The sequence below is a fragment of the Chlorocebus sabaeus genome, chromosome 16, assembly GCF_047675955.1.
Source record: "Chlorocebus sabaeus isolate Y175 chromosome 16, mChlSab1.0.hap1, whole genome shotgun sequence".
NCBI classification, from domain to species: Eukaryota; Metazoa; Chordata; class Mammalia; order Primates; family Cercopithecidae; genus Chlorocebus; species Chlorocebus sabaeus.
Window position 1 is genome coordinate 54,177,996 of NC_132919.1, and position 12,992 is coordinate 54,190,987.

General features: G+C 48.8%; 1 protein-coding gene across 14 annotated transcripts in view; it reads left to right on the forward strand.

Moving 5' to 3' along the window:
- Window positions 1–9,525, forward strand: part of SLC39A11 (solute carrier family 39 member 11) — a 563,219-nt gene extending 553,694 nt beyond the window's left edge. For all 14 annotated transcript variants that reach the window (XM_073005074.1, XM_037993737.2, XM_037993738.2 and 11 more), the window contains 3 exons: window positions 6,212–6,310; window positions 6,525–6,683; window positions 7,811–9,525. In XM_073005074.1, coding sequence (XP_072861175.1) covers window positions 6,212–6,310; window positions 6,525–6,683; window positions 7,811–7,889 — 337 coding nt within the window. In that variant the 3' untranslated portion in view covers window positions 7,890–9,525. The remainder of the gene's footprint in view (window positions 1–6,211; window positions 6,311–6,524; window positions 6,684–7,810) is intronic.
- Window positions 9,526–12,992: the final 3,467 nt, after the last annotated feature.

Consider the following 12,992-nt stretch of genomic DNA (forward strand, 5'->3'; position numbering starts at 1 on the left):
AACGCCACGGCAATAAACCAAGATCTCCAGGGCGGGGCCCAGGCATCGGCATTTGCCGGTGCTCCCTGCGACTGGCATGTGTCTTCAGGTCTGAGAGCTGTGGATTCAAATCCCATTCTGGAGCTGATGCGGGTGATTGAAGAAGAGGCGAGGGCTGGAAGGGACTGTGCCCTCCACTGGGTCACCCCCACCAGTGGGCCTCTGACAGATGCCCAGCATGCAGCGGGGCGAGGGAACATGGATGGGCCTGTGCGTATACGTGTGTGTGTGGAGGAGAGCCCAATTAAACAGTATTGTGCATAACAGGTAGGAAAGGCAGAGAAGCTGTGGTGCCAGTCCCTGCTGGGGAGCAAAGGAGCCCAGGAGTGTCAGGAGGGACTCCGCGACTGCCCAGCAACGCAATGCCCTCCTGAGAAAGGCTTGGCAGGATCCAGAGGGCGTGGCAGCTATTTGGGCTGGCAGCCCCGTGCTAGGGCTGGGGCAAGGCAGAGGTAACGAGGTTTGCCAGGGATGGAAGAATGGGGTTTCTGTGCTGCTTATCAGGACGGTGGCTCCCAGACAGGATGTGGAGGAGGCTCTCCATAGCCCGCCGGGCGATGACTGTAGTCAGCGCTGTGTCACGGTGAGGACTTTGGACGGGGAGCCCCACCTCTGACTTGCCAGTGACATTGGGCTGGCCACTCTGTGGCTACATTCGTGTGCCTGCCTGTGAATATGAGGTGCAGGCAATGGCAGTGGACTGACAGCCAGTCACCAAGTGCCCGGCAAGGGCCAAGAAAACGAAGCCTTGGCCTTCCTCATTGGAAAGAAACCTTGCCCTTGAGGCTTTGCAAAAGGTCAAGGAAGATGGTTGTATTCACTCAACCATTTTGAGGGCTGCAAGGACATACTGTACAAAGTTGCAGGGAAGGGGCCCCCCTGCAAGGGTCTGTCTGGGAAGGCGGGGCAGGGGCTTGTGAAACATTGGCAAGAATTTGTCCTTAAGAATTTGTCCTCAACAGAAATACCTTTGCATGCCCCCGACTCCTGGGGTAGGAGCTCAGGGTCAGCTTGCACATGAAACTGGTAGCAGAAGCCGCGAGAACAGGCCGTATTTCTGCCCAGGGCTGGTTAGAACATGCTTGTCAGTATCCTGTAACTGAAGCAGGGCTCAACAGTGTCTTCCAAAGCTAGCTTTCGAGTCCTAGGCCCGGGGCCCCGGAGGGAAGAAGTGAGGCCATTAACTCTGATCCTGTACTCAATGCCAGAGGCGGCACCCATCACCCTCCCTGGCAGAGCAGCAGAAGAGGGGAGCCTAGGACCTTTCACGGTGAGGAAGAGAACTCCTGACCCTTTCGTCCTGCCCCATAGACTAGCTAGGAAGACATGTTAGGGACCCAGAAAATAAGGAACAGCAAGGTGGCTAAGCAGGGCCACCCGCTCACTCCCTATGCCCCACCCTTCCCCCCACACACACACTGTAAACACAAGGGACCAGAATAATACCTTTTTCCTAAACATCTCTAGCTAGATTTCCTTTTTCATCCTGTCTAATTTCTCCAAATCCTTCTCTCCTGTTGAACTAGGACAGATCAAGACTATGTGGAGGATATGTAAGCTACAGTTGACTTCCTGCCCAGGGCCTCACCTCCTAGAAGCACTTCTCAGGGAAGTGTAAAACTGCCCCCAGCTGCCCAGGACAAAATCTTCAGAGGTGACCCCCAGGGCTCAATTATCCAATGGAGCTTTCCATACTTAAAAGTGCAGCAGGCCGGGTGAGGTGACTCACACCTGTAATCCTGCACTTTGGGAGGCCGAGTGGAGCAAATCACCTGAGGTCAGGAGTTGGAGAGCAGCCTGGCTGACATGGTGAAACCCCATCTCTACTAAAAATACAAAAATTAGCTGGGAGTGGTGGTGGGCACCTGTAATCCCAGCTACTCAGGAGGCTGAGGCAGGAGAATCACTTGAACCCAGAAGGCGGAGGTTGCAGTGAGCTGAGATCATGCCACTGTACTCCAGCCTGGGCGACGCAGCCAGACTCCATCTCAAAAAAAAAAAAAAAAAAAAAAAAAAGGGAAAAGAAAAACAAAAACAAAAAAACAAAAAAACGGGTACTGTGGCTCATACCTGTAATCCCGGCACTTTTCAAGGCTGAGGCAGGTGGATCATCTGAGGTCAGGAGTTTGAAACCAGCCTGGCCGACATTCTGACACCCTGTCTCTACTAAAAATACAAAAAAAATTTAGGGGGGTGTGGTGGTGCATGCCTGTAATCCCAGCTACTCAGGAGACTGAAGCAGGAGAATCGCTTGAACCCCAGAGATGGAGGCTGCAATGAGCTGAGGTCGTGCCAGTGCACTCCAGCCTAGATGACAGAGCGAGAGACTCCATCTCAAAAAAAAAAAAAAAAAAAAAGCACACAAGAGAGGAGTCAAGCCCAGGCTCATCAGAATGCCCCCTACTCCCTTCCAGCAGCTCTCCCCTGCTCTGTGTCCAGGTAAGCGTCCAGCCTCCAGGCCTCCAGGCATCTACTGGGGCTCAGGGGCGTCTGGAGATGATAGGAGGAAGGATGTCAGCCCAGGAGAAGCAAGAGTCCTCATCTCCTGGGAGTTTCTGTACAACCCAAACAGACCAACCAGTATACAAGAACACAGTATCTGAAATGCCTTCAGGTTGTACCATGGTTCTCGCCAAAATCTTACAAGTGATGTAAAAATCTCACACACGTGTCAACAAGATCAAATGAATGAGTGCCGGTGGGAATTCAAGCCCAGATGAGCCATAAGCAAAACAGCCAAGCCCAGGTCTCTTTGAAGCAGAGCTTTGCAGAGGAATGAGTTTTGGCTTCAGGGTAGAAAATCTTAGTCTCTCTTGGAAAGAGGACCCATGAGTTCTTGGAAAAGCCTTAAGTCCCTGTCTCTGTTATTTCACACTGCAACCTCAGTGATAACACTCACTCCCACCCCAGGACAGGCATTGATTAGGTGCTTGCTGCATACCAGCTCCCATGTGCTAAGAGCTTGAGAGGGACCATCCCAGGTAATCATATCAGCAATGCTGTGAAGTGAGGGTGGGTATTATTGTTCTTCAAATTCTACATGTGGAGAAATGGAAAGTAGCACAGCTAACAAAGCACAGACCCGGGATTTGGACAGAAGAAGTCAGACGGCAAAGCCCAAACTTCAACTACCACATGCATGGCCATGAGAACATAAGAAGAGATAGGGTCTGCAGTGTCCAGGGTCTGTGGTTTCATCTTGTCAGATCTTTCTGCAGCCACTGAGCTATCAGGGCAGGGGTCAGCAGACTACAGCCCATGGGCCAAATCTGGCCCCCCACTTATTTGTATAGATAAAGTTTTATTGGAACACAGCCATATTCAATGGTTTATATATTGTCCATAGCCACTTTTGCACCTGCAATGGCAGAGTTGAGTGGTTGCAACAGAGATTCAGTGGACTGCAAAACCTAAAATATTTACTATCTGGCCCATGACAGAAAAAGTTTGCTGCCCGCTAGATCAAGGGATGAAGTTGGAGCATGTCTGAGCCCTTCTCTAAGAAGTCAAAGGAGAGCACAGACTTGGGTGACATAGACAGGGATTTGGGGAGGCTCGTGGGAAACGCTGAGGGACGCAGCTTTTGTGGACATGTCCTGGGCTGGTGTGGTTGGGTATCTTCTTGTCTATCCACTCCACTTCATGAACAGTCCTGACTGCAGGTTGGAGAGACAGTTTCAAGGGCTCTGACAGCCCCAAGAGACCGTAATATTTCCTTAATTAAGGAACTGATCATTTTTAAGATGCCATCACTTTTCAGATGCCCCCTGGGGAGGCTGCATTTGTCCCTCTTCACAGTTTTCCACCCCCGAGCCAGTCTAGACCCTGCAGCTCCAACGTCAGCTCAGGGCTCATTCCCCCCACCCCACCCGAGGGGGACCATCCCTGCCACGGGGTGCTCACTATTCTCCATCACTTCTGTTACGTATCCACATCCCTGAATACCACCTGTTTGGCTACTCCTGTCCTCTGTTGCTCCGGATCTCCTCCAGAGCTCTCTAAATCAGATCTTGTATACAGTCAGCACCCTGGCTACAGGCTCCTGATGTATTCAGTAGTGGCCACAGGTGTCCTCGGCTCCCAGCCTGTGTTGAGAATTGGGATAGTAGGGAAGGGGTTCCTGGGAGGGAGGTGAGCTGGACTGCTTTCCTCATCCTCACCTCCTCTGATGTCGGCTTAGGCCAGTGGCTCTCAACGCTGTCATGCACAGGGGGCAGATTTTAAGCTGATGGGTAGATGCTGAGGGGGTCATTGTGATCTGGTCAAAAAGTGATGGGATGGGCATTAATTATATGAACCACATGTGAGCTAAGTGGTGACAGGTGTGAGACTGTGTTAGGGTAGCTCTTTTCCTAAGAGTTGACTTGACTGGCAGACTCGAGGTGCGGGCTGCTTCTTCCTGAGGTATCTGGAACTACGAACCTTGATGAAACATGTGCAGGAGTTGGGGGGATAAAGGTAAAAACGGGATGAAGGCCAAGCCCTGAAACAAAATGGAGGTCGGATGCTAAACTGGGGATTCGCCTTGGTGTTCTTTGCTGGAGGCTAGAACTCGGGCCACAGCCGGATCAGACCCGACAGGATCTTCAGGGCCACAAGTGTGTCCCAGTCCTGGGAGCCTGGGCAGGCCATAGGCAGGGGGGCCCAGCTTCCAGTCTACAACACTCCCTTGGAGCAATGGGTGGATTCCTGTTGGCAGCAAGATGGATGGACATGAGCCAGTTGACCTGAAAGTCAGTGATGGTGGAGTTTCCCTTCTCTGTCTAACCTACCCATAACTCCCTTGGGCCACACACCAGCATTGCTTGCCGAGTGGCACCCTCTTCTCATGCCCTTTAGATCTTTGTGGATCAGATGGCCCTTATGGCGGGACTGCTCCTTGGACCTGTCCAACCAAGGTAGAGTCTCATGTGCAAAAGGGCCTTGCTAAGGCACTCGGACTGACCCCATTTCCCTCCGATCATGCCTCTGCTTCCTGTGCAAGTTGATTTTTGGCTGATTTGCTGTGTTTGCAGCATCCACAATGAAGGTTCTTCATGTCCATGGCTGTGCTGTCTCCATGGCTAAATACTAAGCCCCCTGAGGACAGGCATGCGGTCACAGATTGCATTGGTACGCATCCCATTTTGCTTCTCCGTCCTTTCACACTCCAATGCCTGGTTTGTGCAGAAAGCAGGTTCTTAAAGACAGACATCTATCGGTACAGCCCCTCACTATCCTGCAGAGGCAGGAGGTGAGAAGATCACTGTGAGCACCACTGGGGCCCAGAGAAATGCAGCGATGGTGCCAGAGCTGCAGAGCCCATGGAGAAGCTGAGCCCAGAGCCAGATCTGCGGCACCATCAGCGTCGGCAGCTGCACTTCCTTGTCTCATTTCTGAAGTTGCTTCTGGATAAAATGTGATATACCCATTTCCATGCTGTAACAGAACAGAAACCAAAATGTATTGAGCACCTCTCTATGCCAGGATGTGACAGGCATTATTGGGTCATTGGGTCACTCAGCACTCCTTTATGGTAGATATTGTTGTCCCCAAATTGTATATAAGAAATGGAGGTGTAGGCTGGGTGCCGTGGCTCATGCCCATAATCCCAGCACTTTGGGAGGCCAAGGCAGGAAGATCACTTGAGGTCAGGAGTTCGAGACCAGCCCGGCCGACATGGTAAAACCCCGTATCTACTAAAAATACAAAAATTAGCTGTAAATCACTTGAACCCGGGAGGTGCAGGTTGCAGTGAGCCAAGATCATGCCACTGCACTCCAGCCTGGAGTCTCCAGAGTGAGACTCCATCTCAAAAAAAAAAAAAAGAAAAAAGAAACAGAGGTGTAGAAAGTAAAATGAGAAGTGCAAAGTTATACAGCCACGTGGCAGAACTCAGGGCACCCCGAAAGCCAGCCAGTGTGTTCTGTGCCATAGCAAAGCACTGTAAGGACAGAACCTGCCCAGGATCCAGGACAGCATGACGGGTAGAGGGCTCACGTCACTGCCTCTTGCGGCCCCTGCTCTTTACCTACACACACGTCCTGACTTTTCTCCTTCCTCTCCTACTGCAGGTCACAGGTCTCCTGCTGGCTTCCTAGCACCCAAGGAGGTCTGGGCCTCAGCCAGGGACTCCCATTGTATGGGCACATGTTCCAGACAACAGCCTTCATATGCTTTCTTGGTTTTTCAGGAATTTGGCCATTGGAATCGGGATCCAGAATTTCCCCGAGGGCCTGGCTGTCAGTCTTCCCTTGCGAGGGGCAGGCTTCTCCACCTGGAGAGCTTTCTGGTGAGTGAGGGCAAGGTCGTGTCTGATATCAGGTCCTCAGCAATCTCCATGTGGGCTTCTTTCAACAAAACAGTGATGTGCTTTTGCACTGCTGTGCTCAGATATGACGTAGAATGACATGCATCTGTGTGCTAGGGTTGCGCCAACAGCCTGGGCACGTGGAGCATCTGCTTGCCTGCCCCTGCAGTGGTAAATGTCTCTGTTCTCTCCTTAGGTACGGGCAGCTGAGCGGCATGGTGGAGCCTCTGGCCGGGGTCTTTGGTGCCTTTGCCGTGGTGCTGGCTGAGCCCATCCTGCCCTATGCTCTGGCCTTTGCTGCCGGTGCCATGGTCTATGTGGTCATGGACGACATCATCCCCGAAGCCCAGATCAGGTTGGAGAACTTTCCCTTCCTGTCTGTCCCTGTCCCAGTCCCGGCTGGGACCCCACCCTTGGAATATGCTCTTTCTTCATTTGCCTTTCCTTTCCTTATTCCCTCCCCTTTCTGCCTTCTCAAGATCGTCCCCACTCCCTCCTCAACCGTGCTCTCTGAAACTAAAAGAAAAGAAGCAAAGGGCAGGTGGGTCAAGAAATGAGGTGACACCAGGCAGTGGCATATGCACCTGCCCCCTGTCCCTTGATTCAGTAGACTATGATTTGTATATATTCTCTCTCATCCTCTCTCTCGATTCTCTGGGGCTGGAATGAGGGGAGAGGTGAGCTCTAAAATGTCATTCAAGGTGGTACATGCATGTCTTCACTGGCTAGCTATAGACCAGGTGGGAGTAAGGGTTTGCTTTGTTTCTTTTTGTTGTTATTGTTTTGTTTTTCTTTCTTTTCTTTTTCTTTTTTTTTTTCTTAGGCGGAGTCTTTCTCTGTCACCCAGGCTGGAGTGCAGTGGCGTGATCTCGGCTCACTGCAACCTCTGCCTGCCAGGTTCAAATGATTCTCCTGCCTCAGCCTCCCAAGTAGCTGGGACGACAGGCAACCACCACCACACTCAGCTAATTTTTGTATTTTTAGTAGAGACAGGGTTTCACCATGTTGGCTAGACTGGTCTCAAACTCCTGACCTCAGGTGATCTGCCTGCCTCGACCTCTCAAAGTGCTGGGATTACAGACTTGAGCCACTGCTCCCAGCCTATTTTGTTTTTTATAGAAGAATAATTTTGAGGCTAGTTTACAAGGCCAGATTAAATAATATCTTTAAGAAATTATCACCCCTCTATCACTCACACATGGACCACAGAACCATCATAGGTGACCTTGGGCAAGTGACTCCTCTTTGACTCAGTTTCCCCACCAGTAAAATGAGGATAATTATGACACCTCATGAGGTTACTGTTTGGGGTTCCATGAGTTCATTAGTTTGCCTGTCACATAGTAAGCCCCAGTAAATGTTACCATTATTAATGGTAGTGTGATTTCTCTTGGAATTGGACATTGCAGAGGATGCCTTCAGCCTAGCTGTGGCCTCAGGGAGCATTAAGGTCTGACTTTTCTCCCTGTCCTTCTCTTCCAGTGGTAATGGGAAACTGGCATCCTGGGCCTCCATCCTGGGATTTGTAGTGATGATGTCACTGGACGTTGGCCTGGGCTAGGGCTGAGACGCTTCGGACCCCAGGAAAGGCCAAATGAGGAAACAGCAGTGGTTGGCTTCTATGGTACCACAAGCCTCTTTCTTCACATTAAAACTTTTTTTCCTTTCTGTCTTCTTCATCTCATTATCCTGATTGACTCTGATTATAATAGAACCATTTTTACTTTGCTTTGAGGGAGATTTTTGATTTAACGGGGAATTTTAAGGTGTTATGGAAATACAGATTCTTTGTTTTGGCCACTGAATGGACTCTCTCTTCAGTGGGATTATCAAGGAACTCCAGATCAGGGAAATCTCTGCTTTGGGAACTTCTATCTCCCTCCCAACTCCTCCAGGTCACCTATAGAAGCGAGCTAACTTCTATCTCCTAAGCATTTTGGTGGCCTAGTGACTCAGGGCACAGTGGCCAGCACACGTCTCATCCGCCCCTCCTGCTTCATCACTGCTGAGCCTTTACCCATCTAGAATGCTGGAACTGGAGCATCATAAAGATAGCAAGCTACCTTCCAAGGCTGAGCCAGCCCAGAGGGGAGCACGCCTTCCTCTACCTCCCCCCAAGGAGATACTATGTGGGAGGGAGACACAGACAAAGGGAAGGAAACTGGCTAGTCTGGCTTTTTTTTTTTTTTTTTTTTTTTTTGGCAAAGATTGACATTCTTGAAGGAAAGGGGATGAGGACAACTGTGAACTCACAGTGAGCCCTGTGGAAAGAAGACAGACAGAGTGTGGGTTTGATCGGAAGCCTCTGCCGTCAATGGATTCCAGGAGCAAGGCCATTTGTCACGCTTTCCAAATTTCTTAGGCATTTATTTTGATAAGTTTATAGCCATCATTTTTCTAAGAGACTTGGAGACACCAGCAAACTGCTAGAACTCAAACTCTTCAATTACTCAAAGAAGGAGCCATTTCAGTTAACTCAAGTGAATGAAAGACTTTTGGAATCTGCAATGGGTCCTTCCTTGTTGACCCTTTGGTAACTTGTAATCTGACCAAAACCTCTTGAGCTGCAACAGGCCTTGCCAGAGGGCTCAGGATGGGAAAGGAAGAAGGGGATGGGAAAAGAAGAGGTAATTTTACATTTCCCCTCTAAAGTAAATTTTAGCCAACTCATCATTCTGAAATGTCCCTATAAAGAATGAGTCAAACTAGACCAAAAGCCAGCCTACTCCTTCTTACATAGCTTCTCCAACAGGGGTCACACTGACCTGTCCACTTCAAACACAGATAAGGCCTGCCGTCCTCATTGGTTAGAGGAACACGTGAGACTTTGAGTGGGCTCTGCTGAGAAGGCAGGCAGCCCAGGAGCCAGGTATGCAGGCATTGCATTGTCAGTGTCTGCTCTCAGAGTTTACACATTCAGTTGCTTCCATGGCTGAATCTCCTGCTCTGTGAATGCTCTCAGACCCCAAAGGCCAACCTTGGGCTGGGTCTATGTATGTTCTTCCAAAGCACTGATGATCAAAATTGAAGACACATTCAGAGGTTTGATTGGTTGAGATTAACTGGTGTGGTGGTTGGTGTATGTATGTTTTATTTTTATGTCTTTGTATGTAGTTCCACATAATGCAAATTGTGCTTACTGATGGACAAGACCTCATAACTGTGATTAATATCAATAAAGGGGATGTTGTGGATGACCCGTGTTGCATTCAGTACTTCTTAAAGCTGCTTCTTGGCAAGGATGATCATAAAAGAGCTAACTAAAGTTGGAACTAACACCTCCCTGACCCAACACTAGGAGAGGCAAAGGGAAGAGCTCAGATGGGAAGAGGCTAGTCAGATTACTGGTTGCAACAACAGCATCCAACAGCAGCTTACTTAAACAGAAAAGGGAATGAATGGAAGGCTATTAGGGAATTCACAGGCTGTTTCAGAGAATCGGGCTTGAAAAGGGGTTGGATCTAAGAAAGCCACAGGTATGGGGCCATGACCCAGTCATGCCTGGAAAACAGCTTGGTTTAGATGCCACGGCCCCCAGAGCTGGTCCCTAGATCCTGGACAACACCAGTGAAACTGCTGTACCTTGATGCCACCACCACTGCCGCCACAAGAACAAACTCCACTGAGCTGGATTCTTTGTGTCCTGGCTCCACATTCGAAGTTCTGGATCAGAACATCCAGCTGCCAGGGCTTAGATCCTGTGCCCGTGAACTAGTTGATCTTGCCCCTTCCCAAGACTCGCATAATAGTGGATTTTCCAAATTTGGGAATGAGTTCATATGGTGCAGAGCCAAAACAGAAAAAAAAAAAAAAAAAGGGTTTATTAAGTTCATTAAAGCCTTACTCTTTTGCTGTTTAATATCAACATATATTCCAATTCTTCTACCTTTACTTAAAAAACTCTTGCTTAAAATATGTAGCTATTCCTCATACAATAAACTTCTTTCATCCCTTTCCAACGGGGTTACCCCAATGTCTTTCAACTCCTGTACTCAGAGTCTCTGAGTAATGGATACCCCTCCTCCGTGGGTTAAAGCCCATCACATTATTCTGTATCTTTGAGCTGAAGTTACATAACCATAACCGTGCACCCCATATACAATAAAACGAATAAAGAGAGAGGAAAGAGAGGCAATGAGTTAAAATATTTCAGGCTACACACAACACAAGAAGTACAAGCAGAGGCTACAGCTCTCATTTTCTGCCCTAGAGAAGAGACCCTGGATGATGTTTAGGTTTCCCTCTTCCAGTTTCCATTCCAAGTCCATGCTCTGTCTTCAGCCAGTACCTCAGATGACTGGGGTGTGACCTACTAACCATGACCCTATTCCTCCTTCCTAAGGGCATAGAGACCAAGGTGGCCTTGCCTATATGCATGATGGCAACAGTCTTCCTTTAATTCCCACCCTTGGAGGAGGGGGAGGACGCGGCTCCTAAGAGGACCACTTGAGTTTCATTCATAGCTGCCACCCTGGCCTGTCCCCCATGGTACAGCAGCATTTTCCCAGGACTAGGCACTGCAACCAGCCTTGTCAACCCACTTTTTTTTACCTAACAGCATGTGAAATTCCAGGTGGCCAGCCCACGTGTCCAGACTATTGCTATATCACTCTTTTTCTGTTCAGCATCTATATTCACTCTAATTCCCCAAATTTCACCTTTTTAAAAAATGTCTGCTTTAATGGAACAATTACTCATACAAACACTTTATATCCCCTTTCCAAAGGGAGCCACCCCAGTGGCCAGCTGCCTCAATGGTGCAACCTTTCTTTCCTCGGTACTAAAATCGCTAATTGGTGGAAGAAAAAGTTGAAGAGTGAGAGCTATTAAGTAAGATGGAAGTTGCACCGTCCCTACTTCCCCTTCCTCCAGACCTGTTTAGTCTGGCTGTGGGAGAAATAGCACCATGTGATGTTCCCTAGTTCAGAACAAACAGGCCTCTTAAAGGATGATAGTTCAGTGTCCTTAGGTATGATTGTCTCTCAGTCCTGAAATGAAATCTTCAATAAATCATGTCACAGCTGAATACAGATGACTGCTTCTGGGTGACAGGATCCATTGACAAGGGTATCACCCATTGCTTTCCCTCTTTCACCGTAAAGTGAATTATGTGATCAGAAGCAATTTTGTAGGGCATGCCATGATGATCTACAGGCAGAGAGGTCAATTCCAAAGTCAGACATGAGCCCGTTTTAGTGAGAAGAAATCACTGCCCTTTCCATAATGGAAGGGGTCCAAAGTCATCAGTCTGCAACGAAGTGGCCCATGGTGTCCCTGGAGTCTGGTCAGTTGCGGGGTTCAGGAGTGGTCACTGATAAACCCTGTGCACAAAGGGGCTGGGTCTGCCCTGATCATGGAAAGCCTAAGTGGTTGAATCCATCACAGTTCCTGTGTTGCCAGCATGGCCTCTTCTGCTCATGAATCAGTTGAGGAAGCAATGATGTGTCTGGAAAAAGAAATCATCAGACATAAGCAGATGGCCTGGTTCAATTAATTATTATCAGCTTTTGCCATGTGGGTATTTTGGATGATGGTCTACTCAAGAAACAAATATTTTCAAATTTGGCCCATTCTGAGAAGTGAAGCCTTGTATGACTTCCCGCGCCTCTCCTCTGTCATTAAACCTCCAGTCATTCTTCTTTCAAGTTTGTGACCAGTTGAACAGAACCCCCCATCTACACTGCTCAGAAGTTGGTGTAGCTTCTTGCATCAAACTTTCTTTCCTTTCAAGCAAAGTGGACAGAGTTATGTGCTTCAAATTCTCCTCCCCAGGAGGTTCTCCCTCTCACCTGCTATCCTCACTGAACTATAACATTACAGTCACCTATTTAGAAGGTAGGGCCCCGGGTGCGGTGGCTCACGCCTGTAATCCCAGCGCTTAGGGAGGCCAAAGTGGGCGGATCACGAGGTCAGGAGATAAAGACCATCCTGGCTAACACGGTGAAACTCCTCTCTACTAAAAATACAAAAAATTAGCTGGGCATGGTGGCATGCACCTGTAGTCCCAGCTACTCGAGACTGAGGCAGGAGAATTGCTGGAACCCGGAAGGCGGAGGTTGCAGTGAGCTGAGATCATGCCACTGCACTCTAGCCTCGGTGACAGAGTGAGACTCCATCTCAAAAAAAAAAAAAAAAAAAGGAAAAAAAAAGAAGGTAGGTGACCATGTGGTGTGAAGCTATCTGTAAATGAGGCTCAGTGGTTTTTCCTCTCTTAGTCACTGGCTCTTGGGAAACCCCCCTTGAGGCCAGTGTTAGATTGATAAAGGGGTGACGGGGAAGCACACAGGGAATGAACTACCTATGCATATAATGCACTTATGCCTTCAGTACCTGGTTATGGGCTATTCCCACATAAGCCATTTCCAGTTGGTAATGGGATTTTATGGGTGTGTCAGATGACTCAGTACATGATGGACAACTTGGGTTGCAAATGACATGTAATACATTAGGGATAATCACTTGGTGTCCAGTAGTCAGTCCAGTTCAGAAGTTACTCCCAGCTTCTCATGCCAACACAGTCAATCCCGAATCTCTGCAACGTATATCAACAACATCAGACCAGTGTAAAATGATATCCTTCCACCCATTTATTAAGCACCTTCAGTTAGGAAAATCTGAAATCACATTGGTTTCTAATCCTTATCCTCGCTGGTTTGAGCTTGCC